Source organism: Lycorma delicatula, chromosome 7 (genome assembly GCF_047948215.1).
Source record: "Lycorma delicatula isolate Av1 chromosome 7, ASM4794821v1, whole genome shotgun sequence".
Taxonomy (NCBI): domain Eukaryota; kingdom Metazoa; phylum Arthropoda; class Insecta; order Hemiptera; family Fulgoridae; genus Lycorma; species Lycorma delicatula.
Window position 1 is genome coordinate 140,124,191 of NC_134461.1, and position 16,374 is coordinate 140,140,564.

Here is a 16,374-nt window from a genome sequence, read left to right on the forward strand (position 1 = left end):
TTCAGGAAACGAATCACTCAATACAGAAATTGTGAACTGACGATTTTCTCGAATTGCCTCATCCACTCGCTCAACGAGATCATCGGTTGACACTCGCTTCCTTCCCTGACCGCCTGTATCATGAACATCTGTATGTCCTGGTTTAAAGTTCCTGCACCATTGTCGCAGTTTGCTGTCACTAATTGAATTTTCACCGTATTATTCATCGATGAATGTCAGCTGCATTACACCCCTCAACCTGAAGAAATCGAAATTACCGCACGCACTTCACACTTGGCGGGAGATGCTATTGTTGTAGACCTTTTACATGCTAGCTGCGTATTCAGAACTAAACGAAGTGACGCGGCGTGATTGAAGGCCATACTAGAGGCGCTGCGCAACACGTATGTGCAAAGGTTCATCCGATTTTTGCGCTGGTTTTTATTTCGCGACCGATCAGACCTTGAAAAAAAAACCCTCGTATGTTAATGTTTGAAAATTAACTGGTTCATTTAGGAAAGTTTTTTTAAGAAACCGACAGTTTTTGTTATACATTTGGGCATTGGGTGATAAAGCAACATTACCCCCTTTCTCAAGTGTTTGTATTTGGCATATTTTAAAAATAAATTTTACTGATACTGAATGTAAATTATATTTGATACCTCAATTAACATTAATTTTCATCCATTTCTTTTTTAATTATTTTCCCCATAACCAACCAGTACCTATAAGTGGATTTTCTAATTCTATCTTGTAGCAAACTTCAAAACAAATAGATTTTGTTCTCTGAAGAATGCTGATAAAAAAAAATATTTTTCAAGATATTTCAGAAAAAATTCATGTTTTCACCTTCTTTCTTTAATTATTTGTTCTCAATTTTTCTGGCTTTACATTTTATGTCTGGACCCTTCCAATAATTTTTCTAATAGTATTCACCCACTCCAAATACCCTAGACTAAACTATGACTAGATTGCAAAAATCATTTAGTTTGTAATTTGTGACATCAGTGAAAATGTTAGAAGATTAAAACACCAATAATATTTTAGACATTTACATTTAGTATTTATTAAAGTATTTATTAAAAGTAATAAATTAATATCACTCTTTTAAGCACCAATAAAGGATGAACTATCAGCAAGAATGAACATAATGTAAACTGAAAAAGATATAAGTAAATAAATATACAGGTGTATCACAAAGTTCTCCCAGGACTTTAACTCCTGAAAATAAAGGAAAAAGCTCATATAAATATATATCCTAAATTGCTTCATTTGCAAGTTACAGCCAGTGAAAAAAGGTGTTGCTCAAATTTCAGCTACTCTGGTGAAATGAGATCTTACTAAAATTTTTAGGATGTTAATTGAGGGGCAGAATTGGTGATATGGTTTTTGACCTAAAAAATTGATATTAAGTCCCAGAACCATATCTGATGTAGTTTTTTAGAAATCTGAGGTGAAAACCAATAAATTGGGGTAAAATTTACATGTCATCCTTATCTCACTGGGCCAAGGGAAGGTTGCTTATTGGCCACTAGTTGAACAGATTACAACATACACATTAGGAAAATAGAATAAAATATTTACTCAGATAAAACAATTTTATATAAACTAAGTTTATTTTAACTTTTAAATAAAGAAGGGCTCATCTGGCTCTTTGTGGCCAAAAAATAAAAGATGAGTATAATGGTTTATGCCGTTCCATACTAACAATACCTTGTGATTCAAAAACAACTTCACAATTTTAAAAGTGTATAAAAATTTATTCAGATTACTTACTGATTCGGTTGAGTTCTCATTTCAGAGAAAAACACATCAAGTTTGTCACTCCAACATTCACTTTAGTTTGATATGACTTCCATTTGTAATGCACATACATCCCACCTGAAGTCAATTTCATTCCAGACTGTAGCCAGCAAGTCAGGCGTTACCTCTACTTTACAGCAGCTGCAGCATTAATTTGAAGTCTTAGCTCAATAAGAACTGTAGGCAAAGGAGTACTAGATAAACGCAATCTTTAATGAAACTCCAAAAGAAAAAATCTAGTGGAATCAAATCTGGGGACCAAGGTAGCCATGCAACAATCCTTCATAACCAGTCCACTGACCTGGGAATCATGTATCAAGAAAATCTTGCATTTTTAGATGGTAGTGAAAATGTCCAATCTTGCTGACAATAACGGTGTTCATCTTGGTCATCATAATCATTATCATCTGAGGAATTAGAAAATTTTGAAGAATATCCAAATAAATGATACCATTTACAGTTGCCTCCTGGAAGAATGGGCTGTACAGTTTTTGTTTGCTTAGGACACAAAAAAAATTGACCTTAAGACTATCACGAATGTGCTGCTAGGTTTCATGAGGATTTTTAACTACCATTCAGCAGTTGTGGATGTTTACTTTGCCAGTAATATGAAACACTGACACGTCACTAAAAAAGTATCATTGTCTGTAATTCTATCCATAATTCCACACAAAACTACAGCCACACAACTTTGTTTTCATCTGTAATGTATTGAACCATAGCTAGTTGGTATGGCTTCTAGTGCAATTGTTTACATAATACACTCCAAACAGTCGTTTATAAAATGCCAGTCATACATGACCCACATCAAATTGATTTCTTCAGCTTACGTCTAAAGCATTCTCTAATTTGTTCTACGGCTGCTTCAGGGATGTGTGGATAGCCTGGTGATTTTGTTTGTTAACAGAACAACTTGTCTTAACAAAGGTTTGGTGCCAAGAGTAAATTGTATGCCTACTAGGAGGCTCCCTACCATACTCTCCATGAAAATTACATTGAACTGCAGCTGTTGGCTGCAAATCATGAAACCAAAACACACAGCGAGCACATTCCTCACCAATAAATGTATCAATTTTTAGCAATCCTGGTGGCTGAATTCAGTACTAATGAACTACTTTCATGTGTTTTGATGTTTTTTTCTAAGAAATGAGTTCTCAAACCAACGTAATTTAACTAAATAAATTTTTATATGCTTTTAATGATGTGAAGTTCTTTCTGAATCACCTGGTATTGTACAGGGGAGAAGAAAGTGTTCAGACCCCAGAAATTTCCCCCAAACACAGTTTTTTAGATCAGAAATTTCCCCAAAAGTAAGGTGATGGTTTATTACATTTTACCAACCAATTTATTGTATGTGATTCGTTATAAAAAGAGAAGTAATAAAAATACATGGGTTGCAGACACTTAATTTATTCAAAAAATTATCTGATGAACAAGAAATACATTAATAATCACAATTCAACAAACACAATAGTCTGTATTGTGATGTTGAGAAAAAAATATTGGCTGTACTGTGATGGCTTCAAGGGAAGATGACCACTGAAGAGGGCACTGAAATAAAATAAAGGTGCTAGGCTTAATCTAAGAGACATGTTAAAAAAAGATTACTTATTAAGCTAATTATTTGAATACAAATCAGGACCCAACAGGTAAATAATCGTAATCCAATGGAATTACCATCACTTACCTCTCAGGTGCTGAAATTTATCCTGTTTTATTTTTAGAATATACATAAATATTGTAGGGCTAATAAAAAATCTTCTGATTAGATGTCTGTAGGATTCCAGAACCTAATCAGAAAAATAGAGAATGGTAATGTACTAATTACTTTTTCAAAGTAATGCTTCTAAATAATTTAATTTTTAATAAATGTAATCTGATATTTTCATTGGCTTTTAATTATTGCTACTTAAAAATTATACCAAGAACATTAGTATCAAGTTAAATTTAAAAAGAGTGTTTATTTGGTTATTTGAAACCATTATTATTTCTCTGTCGGTTTTTCATTTGCCCGAGTAATTTCCTTTTCAGATAATGTTTATCTATGTCCAGAAACAGTTTACAGTTTACAGAAAGCATGCAACTTCTGAGTATCTGAGACTGCCACCATTTTCTAAATACTTTTCTTCTTCCAGATACTTTTCATTCGAAACAAATATGAAATTCATATTTTTAACATTTGACCAAGCCTAATAATAAAGCTGAGTGACTGTTGTTACTTGACCTTGCTATGAGCGTTGTAAACTTGCTTTTGATGTTAATCTTTTCTTTTAAGACTATCACCAAAACCAACAAATGCACATTTTTATGTGATGTGGCAAACGAATGCCGTTCCGCCTCTGCACCAAAGTCATCCTCATCATACATTAAATTCACAAAATTTTTACGATTTTTATATTGTGCTGCTGAGCCATCTGAGAAGTAAATTAGTTTATTCACAATATTATACTTTTCTTTTAAAAACTGAATTAGTTTTTACCTCTTTTAAGGTGACCCTTTCATTTTCAATTTTAAAATTTTCTAATTTAACCAAGTCGGTATCTTCAATTGCTAAAGGATCTTTTTCAATATCACCATTAATAACATCCAACAGTTCCTCTTTCAGTTGGACTAAATCTACTTCCTGAAATACAAAACAAAATATGAATGCTATAAATATATTTATGATTATTTGTATAATTTATAAAATTAAAATAAATTGCAACTAATTCACTTACAACACACATTAACAGTTCAGCGACTGTTATATTATTATTATTAGGCGACTTTAATGACAAGGTTTTGCGTGGGAAAATCACAAAAACCTTTCTTTTGTTAAATATTAACATCTAAATTTAAATGTTAAAAATGCTAAAGAAAGTAACAAAATTCTAGCAAGTACTTTGAAGAACTATTAAACTACGAGGAACCTAAGGTAAATGCTGAATTTTGGAATTTCAATTCCAAAATTAAGCAATATGAACTGACAAATCAAAAGCACATAAGGAAATAAAAATAGACAAACTCATCAAGAAAATAAACAAGGTAACAGGTGAAGGCTTGATTGCAGCAGAATTACAAAAAGGATCATGCAAACAGCAAAGAAAAAACTTAAGAAAAGTCCTATGACCAATAAGAATACAAGAATATAAATGGAGATTACGAATACAATGAAACCAAGAAAATGCCAATATCCACCTGAAAAAGAAGAGCCAAATCATTTTTAACCCTCACAAAACCAATCTTCTACCACATTTACAACAAAAAGAATGGAAGTCAACAATAGATTTCAGAGGTTTTAAATGAAATGAAATGAAAATATTTGAAGGCGATAGTACATTATAGAAAACTGTTAAAGATTTCAAACAGAAGGATAAACAAAATACCAGAAAGACACAAAGAATGAGAAATTAATGCAAAATATTGCTTCATAGTTGTTAGATGGTCAAACATAAAAAAAAGCTTACATGCTCAGATGATTTATCGGTTTCAGTCACATGGGATGGTAAAAAAAAGCATGTCATTTCTGCTACATTCTCCTGTTCAGTCCCTAATTTAATATCTTTATTAAGAGGCAGAACTTCATTAATAAAAGTATTGTTTGCAGGTGCAGTCATTATCTGTAAAAAAAAAGAAAACGAATAAAAATTAAAAATATATCCATAATAAAAATATACATATATAAATACTGTTATAAACACATTTCTTGTAATTACTTAATGACTGTTCTTGTTTTATGGAGGCTTAAATGAAGTTATGTTTAATATTGATGCAAGCATTCTTAATGAAAAGAATAAGAACAGCAAAATAATATTAACATAATGATTACCACGTGCAGCTAACCTTACATCTGTCTGTGAGGCCATGTGACACGGCTTGTGGCTATCTGATTCTTATACAGAGTACAGACCTTACTGAAAAACCCAAAATGACTAGGAAATAACTTGATTTCTAAAGAAGAAACAACAGATGAAAATTTGATTTCACATCCAGTAGCAACAGATAATAACGAGGACAGCTACCAAAACCTTCCAGTTATCAAAAAGGATACTGTTTTCTCTTTTTCAAGAAACACTTTCAAATTATAAAGAGGCCATATAGAATGTCAAAGCATCTGAATGAAATGAAGCGATAAGTAAAGAAATAAATTCTTTTCATCAGAATCAAACATGGCAGCTACCGAAGAAATGTCCAGATTGCCAAGGGTGGATAGGTGTTTACTGTCAAAACTGATTTGGATGACATAATTAATTATAAAGCAAGACTCATTGCTAAGGGCTATAGCCAACATCCAGCGAACTTTTCATTTACTCCTTGGAAAAAGGATGGAACATAACGCTGTTTCATGTAAAGACATCGTTCCTCAATGGACAACTAAACAAGAATGTACTCAAGCGATAACCTCAAGGATATGAGATTGAAAAAAATGTATGCAAACTATGAAAACATTGTTACGACCTTAAACAAGCTTCAAAGTGTTTGTATAAATACTTAACATACTTCTTATAACAGTGTGTTCTAGAAGAAAGCAAGAATGATCCTTGCATGCATCACATTAAGAAATTGTGGTGTTTTTCATGTTGATAAGTCTTATTATAAGTCCTTCTTCAAAGATCATGAGCATAATAACAAAGTTAAATTCTGAATTTGAATTATAATCACATGAAGTGGACAATTATCTTCGGATAAAGATTACTTTAACGGAAAAATTTATACAGATAGACAAGTTATGCAATAGATATGACCATGCAAAGATAATTTTACAAAAATATAGTTTTGAGAACTGTAAACCATTACTTTTACCACTTAAATTTGGTTGTAAACCTGGAAACTCTCCTCTAATCTCCCGGTGGACATTACAGGGAAATGGTTGGAAACTTAAATTATTTAGCTTCAGGCACACACACCAGACTTAAGATTTGCCTTAATTATTCCATCTAGAGCACAGTCAGGCAATAAAGGACCATTTTAATTTGGTAAAAAGGAATTTTCAGATATTTGAAATTATTTCTGAAGATACAGTAAAACAAACAGTAGAAAATTGAGGCAAACAGTAATGTAAACTATGTTAGTGACAAAGTGACTTCAAGATCAACTAGTGGAACTCTCCTTAATTCTTTAAAGACCACTTGACAGTTTTTCATCAGGTTCAGTTTATGCTAAAAGACCAACAGCTGATTTTTTGTCAATCTCATTTTGAGCGAGAAAGATGAACTGATGAAATTTCATCAGTATCAAAATGATGTTTGTACTGATCACATGTTTGGGTGTCAGGACAGTCCACTTGAGAGAGGTTATATTTGTTATTGTTTAAAGGCAAACATAACAACGCAATTAATATTCAGATGGTAAACAAAAATAATTACTTTCAACTTAACAACTGTTTATGCTCTTATTTTTATAGAACATTTAATCATGTTTGTTAAGTAATATAACAAACAAACAATTGTTATTGTATTGAGTTGGCTGTGAAATCATAGTTTGTTCAGAATGAAAAGGAAGCTTTATTTTATTTATATTACAATATTGTATTTATTGGCCTATGGTATAGTATATAGATAAGCAAGAACACTGCACGTTTATCATTGTTTCTGATGTTTGTAATAATACATAAAATGGGTGGTAAATTTCAAACACAATTAAGATTGATCAGGATTTTAGGAAGGTTCAATCTGATAGTGATCTGTGTACTGACAGTTCTAAAAAAACTTAATTTTACAGATTTTACTAAAATTTATCAATTTCTAGTCAAAAATCATGAAATTTTCAGGTTTAGGCACTGCACAGTTTTTTTACCAACAATAATATAAGCATGTAATATTTTTTTTAAACAATCTCCAAAAAATGCTTGTATTCATATTAAATGTGATCAACTCAAAAGTATCTATTTTTTATGTATATATATTTCTTAAATAAAATTAAACTTTTTCTTAAACTGAGATAAACACAATGATGCATGCAATTGGTCAATTACAACCTCATATGTAATACTACATAATTTCAAATTAAACTAACATTACAGAAAACACACCAGGTTGGTCTAGTGGTGAACACATCTTCTCAAAGTTAATTTAGAAGTCAAGAGTTCCAGCGTTCAAATCCTAGTAAAGGCAGTTATTTTTGAATGTATTGGAATACTAACTAGATCATGGATACCGGTGTTCTTTGGTGGTTGGAATTCAAACCGCACATCTCAGGAATGGTCGAACTGAGACTGTACAAAATTACACTTCACTTAAACTCACACATATCACTCTCTGAAGTAATACCTAAATTGAAATTCCTGGAGGCTAAACAGGAATAAGAGAACATTTCAGAAAAAAATGATTGTTTTTTCTTCATTAAATTTTATTGCTTTCCGTACATGAAATCATTTATTTTCAAGGTTATGTAAATTAAGGCATTTCTTCAATGAATTTTATTAGTTACCTTATGAAATTATTGAATTCAGCAAAATTTTATGTTTTTAAAAATAAAGTACAGAAATGATAATTTAGATTCACTGACTTCAAGCGCAACACCTTATCGATTGGAATGTCATTTCATATTCAGTCATCAATATCAAATGTTATGTTAAACTCTTATTGGTCTCCTGAGCTTTATTATAGTCTGTCATTTTTAACAGAGATTAGTAAGAATGAAATTTTTTCAAAAGGCTGAGAAAAAAACAGTAGACTAACTCAGTCTGTATTTCAAGTTAACATTAATTTTAATATAATTTTTACAAACAAAATGTCTAGGATTACTAATCAATCATGTTATCGGTTGAAGTATCTTTGCTTAATCATTTATAAAAGATGTTCGAGTCATTTTAGTCGTTATGATTCTTTCAATTTTTGAATGCGGTAATTACTGTTAACACTGTATTAAGATTCTGTATGTGGTCCTCCCTATTCTTAACTAATTATTCTGCTGTTACATCTCTTGAGCTTACAATCTGTTGAACTATAGGTCAAGGTTTCACTTTAGAAAAACACCATTGAAATACATGTGGATCTCAAATTAATCGATTCTTCTTTGAACATAGAATTCTCTTATTCAGAAAACTTGTTTCTGACATTATTCTTTTATTTATCTCTCTTTTCATTCTGTCTAAGAACAGGACCGATTAGAACTGTTTCATTCTCAATAACTTAGGTTCTTCTGAAGCAAGGATAACGTTTTTTATTTAGGTTTATTTTCACCTTCATTTTTGCAGATAAGGTTACATTTCAGATTTTTGACAAATAGGCTACCTTTGAGTTCTTTTATTTATCTCTTTCCATTCCATCTAATATATCAGGACTAATTGCATCTGTTACATCTTAAATACCTTAGGTTTAATGGAAGCAAGGATATCGTTTCTTATTTAGATTTATCTTCACCTTTCTTTTACCATAAGCAGTTTTACAGTTAAGATTTTTTACAAGTAGGTTAGCTTTGAGATTTGTAAACTATACTTTCCACCGATAAATTACTTTTTTCGATACAATTTGTCACTGTCTATAAAACTTATGAAAAGATACAGGAATTATGTAGAACAACATTTTTTCACTAAATAACCTACTTGAAATGACTCTGAGATTACATTCGAAATTCTGAAATAGTTTCAACAAAAAAAATTTCATTAAAGAATTAAAGTTTTTAGACAAACTACTAATAACTGTAAATTTAGAGGAAATGAATGACGGGTTTTTCAAATTAAATCTTCATCCCTTCTATCACCGACATTGGTATTAAGGGAATAACTGTCTTTTTCATCCTTCCTGGATGCAATTACCTTTATCAGCCAATCAAATTTCCATTTCTTTATTGAAGTTATAGCTGTTGTAATATATGTATAATTTCTCCCTACCCATATTTAATCTGGACTCGGGTATGTTTCCTAGTAAAAGTTACCTTTGTCTGCTTGACCGGTTAATCAATCTTTCATACTTATTCAATGCACAATGGATTACAAATATTATAACCGCTACAATTAATGTTTTTAATGTTCAATGGACTCTTACAGCATTATTCTACGTTCAATTGTGTTAATTATTTTTTTTAATTAATTTTATAAGCTGTGCGATAGATGAGGTGAAATTTAAGTGTAAGAACATCATTACTGACTTTTTATTAAAACTTAATCTGTGTTAACCGATAGAAAATAAGGCTGGAACTAGCAATTTATAGAGGCATTGGCAAGACCCAAATTAATATTTCACAGCAAATGGAAACCGATGAATCTCGAGTGTGCGTGCAAAAAATAGTGTAATCAAAAGAGAATCCTAATATTATTGTTCATTGTGTGCTTTGCAACCAGCTCTTAATTTAACTCCTTGTTTTGAAATCTACCATAAGTACATTTAGTCTAGTTTACATTTAGTTTCAACTTTTTATTGTTATTATTTCCATTTTAATATTTTATTATATTTACTACTGTTTATGTTATTCCTTTGAACTGTTTTTTTCTGTAATGTAATGTATTATGATCGTAATTGATTAAATATTAACATTTTGTTTGATTATTATAATAAAATTAATAATTATCAATTCTGATATTTGTGTTTTTATTTTATGTCTCGCCCAGTATAACAATTTACTTTGTTTAGTCTACAAAGTTCATAATATAACGCTTCTATTACTGTAGATTGTACAGTATGAATAAAACTAATGAAAGTATAACATACTAATTATTTTGTTGTTTGGTGGTGAACGCATCTTCCCAAATCAGTTGATTTGAAATTCGAGAGTTCCAGCGGTCAAGTCCTAGTAAAGTCAGTTATTTTTATTTGGATTTGAATACTAGATCGTGGATACCAATGTTCTTTAGCGGTTGGGTTTCAATTAACCAAAAATAAAATATGAGTTTTTCAAAAGGAAAACTATAGTATACATCTTTCATAAGTTTCACTTGAATTAGTCTAAATAATTCTCAATTGAAGTCTATTTATTGTAATTGAAATACTACTAGTTGGAATATACTTGCATGGAATATTTTTGCTTTAAAAAAAAGAAGTATTTTTTAGAATTGCTACTGTTTTCAGAAGTGATTCATACTTTGTGTCTGGTTGTAAAAAATGAGAAATTCTAAAAATCTGATTTATTTCCTTTAGATAAAAAGTATTACCTGAGGTAATTTTAAAAGCCAATAGAAAACAGTTATTTACTAAAGATAAAAAATTTGAAAAATTAAAAATATCAGCTAGTTTGATAATAAATAATGTAAAAATTTAAAACACTTGTTTTTGCAAACAAAAAAAATAATTATAAAATGATAACAATCATACCAAAAAATTAGAGATCCGGAATTAATATTTATATTTCTAAGATTATTAAAGGCATGTGATTCAATAGAAGCTCGAGTTAAAATACTGAAAGAATTTATGTCAACACTAAAGCATTATAAAATAAACATACTCATAAGTTAAAATTTAAGGTTAAATTTTCAAACCCATTCAAACAAAAATGACAGTAAGACAAGGTGATGGTCTCTATCACATCGTTCAATTTTGCTCTGGAAAAATTAATTGAAGAATATGAAAATACAAATACTGAATAAAAATGAAAATATAAAGATGAGGGCACAAAATCTAAATGTTTACATTTTACCATTAGTCGATGATTGATATGGTAACTTTGGAAAAAACTTTAGATAGGAGAATGAAATTTCAAGAATCAGAAAAACGTGCAAACAAAATCAAGCTATAAATTTAATATAATGGGTTCGAATAATAAAAGTAGATGCAAACCATGAAAATTTCAGAAGAATCAATCAAAAGATTCAAAAAGTTGAAATACTTAGGTAAAGTCATTACTCTGAATGTTTTAGAAAAAAAAAGAAATAAACTGCAGAACACAAAAAATGAAAAGTGGTTTTCATCTTAAAGAAACATAAAATAAAAAATTCTTATTAAAAACACAAACACTGTAAAACCATCGTTTTACCTAGTACGGGGAAGGCATACAGAACTTCTTAGGAAAATCTAGTAATTGTCTAAAAAATTATTTTAAGAAAACTCTACTGCGAAAACTCAAATATTTATAAAATATACAAATTTTGAAAAGTCATGGAATTAGAAGAAAAGTCATGGTAGAAAAAAAACTCAAATTTTATGGTCACTTGAACGAAATGGATGAAACTAAATTAATAAAACAAATATGTAACTTTTTTTGAAAAAGGGGAAACCAAATAAGCAATTTCTCATTTAAGATCGATTGAAGTTCTCAAATTATTAAATATTTCCAAAGAAATAATTTTTGATGAATTCTTTGAGGAAACTAGTGGAGGGAATTTCCAAAGAAACAGAAAATGAAACACGATGACTGGACCAAAGAAAGGAGAGAAAAGTTTAGGGAAAGATGAAACAATTTGGAAAAGAAAGAACTCTGGACTATGCACGGGTGATCCTTTGAAGGTCTAATCGCAAACAAAAAATAAAAGGATATGTTATAACATTTGAAATGTAGTCTAGCTTATCAAAACAAAACTGAATCAATCTGTTATAACACTCTTGGCTATTGATTCTGCAAATTATTTTATTTATTAGTTCACATCTTTTTGCATTGACAATCGGATTCACACATTTATACACTGAACTTCCCTAACTGAACGACTGTAATTACCAAATGTATCAGGAATGGCAAAAAAAAGGTCTTTGGCAGATTTACTTTATAATTTCATCCTGCTTAAGAAGCCAAATAAAATAACTTGATCAAAAAATCAACAATTTTTCTCAAGAATTCCTAAGACTTTAACTTTTTAAAAACTATAAAACTTTTCTTAATTATAACTTTTTTTTAAACTACAACAAAAGTGGCTTCTTCAAAACAAACAATATACTACATTTAAGAATTCATTCAGAGTTGTATCTTACTGGGACAATGTTTTATCTGAAAAAGCGTCTTCATGAAAATAATTTCATTTAAAAACATTTCATTACAATGAAATGCAAGTTTACATTGAAAAGTATTTTTTTTAAAAATAATTATTGCCTTTACATAGTCATTTTTAATATAGTTATTTTGAAGATACTTAATGCTACACATTAACACAAATTAAGTAAAAGAACCACCTATGATCTCACCCATTCATGTTCCGTTTACTTCTGCTGGATTATATAATTCTATGATACAAGCATCATGAAGTGTTATTTATAAATATCATATTCGCTCAAAAAAGTGAAATTAACACGCTAAAGTACATTAGTTTTGCCTGAAATCTTATACTGTTCGAAAGCCCTATGGAATTTCTTAGGAAAAAATAATAAAGTTGTAAATATAAAATATGTAAATACAGCACGTAACTAACACTTTTTGGCAGTAAAATAAGATATGCAATCCATAAAGAAAAACAACCACAAGTTTACAAATTGAATTACAATGTTACAAATTAACATTCAAGATTTTGTACCCGATTAAAAAACAATTAGTTTAACATTCATTCTCAAAGCTGGTGATAATGCTCCCTTGTGAGCGCTGGAGGCATTCATGGGGCCCAAGAAGATTGGGGTTGTTCAGACGGTGAATGAAGGCAATGACTGATTAAAAAAAAAGGAAAAATTATGTTTTCCTGATCTTTCAAACTAAAATTAAATACCTACTACATACAAAAAAATTTTCAATTGAAAGCTTTGTTTTAATTATTGTATTGTTATATTGAATGCGCTATCATTATTGTTGTTATATAACTGTATAGATACAATTGTAATTTTTTTGAAAGCAATTTTAATAAAAATACTTCTAAATATGATTAAATGTGCATTATAATTGCTCTCATTTAAAATCTAAGTTTCAACTCAGAAATAGGATATGCAACGCTCAAAAACATTAATTGTTTTTAAAAGTTACTGTTTTTAAGAGTATCTTAAAAACAGGTAATTGCAATTATTTTTTAGGATTGGTTAAGTTTAAAAATTTTGGGGCGCTAGAAAAGTTTTGATTCTAATGTGAGCAGTGGGCAAAAAAGTTTTGAGAATCAAAGATTTAAAAGAACGTTATTACATATAAAAGAAGAATCGTGAATATTCTCATTGTATAATTAGGCTGGCCCGTGGTTTGACTGAGGTTTGTTAAGCCATTCATCATTCGGCCATTACCATTTTACTTTATAATTTATTAAACTTTACTTTTACTTTACTTACTTTACTTTTACTTTAGTATTTATTAAACGCATTGAGATCAAAAGATAAGTAGAATTTTTGGAAGCATTCAAATGACATAACTTGAGCTTGGATTATAAGTACCTCAATTCGTAATGTATATCCGAGTATCGGTAATAAAAAAAAAAGCTTAAGTTGAAGATCCTGGGTTCGATCTCATAACATAATCGGATTTCAAAACATGATTTTATTTGTAATATTTATAAAATAATCCGTTTAGAATCAATTTGGGTAATTTTTCGTAAAATGCCTGCCATCAAAAATAATTATTAAGCAGAAGAAATATGGTAATATGATAAAGGTCAAGGTTAATGAGGCATTTGTCTGTTGATAATTATGTTTGTAATAAAATTATAAATTTGTAATAATTATAAATGTAATTTAACCAAACTTAACCTACACTCGCTAACTTGACTAGCGAGCAAAGCGAGCGTAGATTAAGTTTGTTAATTATATTTATAAATTTTTAAATTTAATCTCTTATTTCAATACATTGAAATAAATTATATCGCATAAAAAAGTATATTTTACGTATTTATCTTGTAAGTACGCGTATTTATTCGTTAATTATTATTTTTGTTAAAATGTACTTTACACAAACGGGTGTTCCGCACAGCACTAGTAGTTTAACCTTGATCAAGGACTGGTCTGGCGGCGATTGGAGAGGGTGACTCACATAGCAAAGTAAATTGTAGACAGCGCGTCGGCAAGCAGTTCCGTCGATGTACAATGATTTATAAAGTTATCCGACATGAATTAAACGAACATTTATAATCGGTTTTTTTAAATTTATTTTACTCGCAATGACAACATCCAGAATATCCGCATTTTTTTTTCTTTTCCTCCGGGCCAACCGTTATGTATCGCTTCACAGAATGAGATGAAATAGCAATTTTATAGCGTGTGAAAATATCACGCCTGACCGGGATTCGAACTCGCGACCTCTGGATGAAAGGCCGAGACGCTATCACTCGCACCACGCGAGTTAACCGCTCACTATCACGCGCATTTTTTTTAAATTGCTTTTTTTCACGTTATGAATTCTGATAATAATGTCAATCGTAACCCGAAATCGAACCCAAAACGTTTTATCCGACAGTACTATCTTCTCGCAATTATTATTTTCATACTGTTTACTATAATAAAATTAATATTAACCCGTAATTTAACAATCTGTTTTATTTTATACGTATATTACAATAATTGAAGCTAAATGTATTATAAAAATGACATCAGAGGTTACATACTAATGAAACGTGTAAATAGATTAATTTTTTTTTTACCTTCGGGTCCACAGTTAAGTTATCGCTTCAAAGGATGAGATGAACAATTTGTAGCGCGTGTGAAAATGCCATGCCTGACCGGGTTCTAACCTGGGACCTCCGGATGAAAGGCCGAGACGCTACCACTCGCGCCACGGAGGCCGACAAATAGATTAGGTTGCATAATATTAACCTAAAATACAGAAACATCTTGTATTGCAGATCAAAATTACAAAATAACTTTACGAATAAATTCAAAAAATTAAGGGCGGTAACATATATAATGAAGGTTAAGAGGACACGATGTAACGATATTTTTTTATATAAAAATCTACGATAATCGATTTAAAAAAATCGTCGATTTCCGAACAGTTTCAATGAAAGACGTTTCTAAAATTCTGTCATATTGGAAACCACATACTGTATTCATTCCATGAAAGTGGATTAATTTTTACCCCCCTATAAATCTCTGATTCCGTAATTTTTTGGTTGTGTGTATCAACTGCACGATAAAATTAATTTTTCAGCCGTTTTTTTAACATTGTCACGAGTAGTTACACACAAGTGAAGAATAAAGTAATATAACCTCACTACATTAAAACTAAAAAGATTATTTGTAATCTAATTAATTTTTGATATAAGCTTAACTATAACTAATCAATTTAAAAATAACACAATAAGAATTTAATACCTTTATGAACATAGTTTTTCATATAAGTAAGTTTACCTATCTTGTGTACGTTAGGTAGACAAAACGGTTTAAGTAAATTAGAAATCGCGAAACATATGATTTGGTTATCACGAAACATATGATTTGGTTATCACGAAACATATGAGGTTATCAGACTAAACTGATTACGGGATTTCTTCTAAAGATGTATATTTTGAAAATATTTTTGTTTAATGTTGTTTGTTATTTATATTTGTAATTTTATTTATTAAATTTTCTATTGTAAAAAAAAATCATGTTACAAATAATTATACACGTTAAGTAAAACCGATTCAAGAAAAAAGTTTAAAAAATTCGTTATTTTATTACTTTTTCTGCTTTCCTACCCCCAAAATCACATCCCAAGAAAATGTTTAGGTTTATTTTCATTTAGCATATTAAATGGAAGAAATAACAAAATTTCACTGAAAAATGTACAACAAAAAGTTATCTAAGGTTTCTTTTTTATGGGTGGGGGTGAATCATGATGATTTTTTATTGTAATATTATTAATAAAGAT

The 16,374-nt window shown here is 29.9% G+C and overlaps 1 protein-coding gene across 6 annotated transcripts in view; it reads right to left on the reverse strand.

Annotated features, from left to right (window-relative positions):
* Nucleotides 1-16,374, reverse strand: part of LOC142328132 (gamma-interferon-inducible lysosomal thiol reductase-like protein) — a 55,156-nt gene that overhangs the window by 10,728 nt on the left and 28,054 nt on the right. For 3 of the 6 annotated variants that reach the window (XM_075371669.1, XM_075371672.1, XM_075371667.1), the window contains 2 exons: nucleotides 5,229-5,381; nucleotides 4,262-4,405 (listed from right to left, as the gene is read on the reverse strand). In XM_075371669.1, coding sequence (XP_075227784.1) covers nucleotides 4,262-4,405; nucleotides 5,229-5,378 — 294 coding nt within the window. In that variant the 5' untranslated portion in view covers nucleotides 5,379-5,381. Of the gene's footprint in view, nucleotides 1-4,261; nucleotides 4,406-5,228; nucleotides 5,382-15,166; nucleotides 15,339-16,374 lie in introns of all 6 variants that reach the window. The other 3 variants (XM_075371668.1, XM_075371670.1, XM_075371671.1) reach the window with 2 other exon arrangements.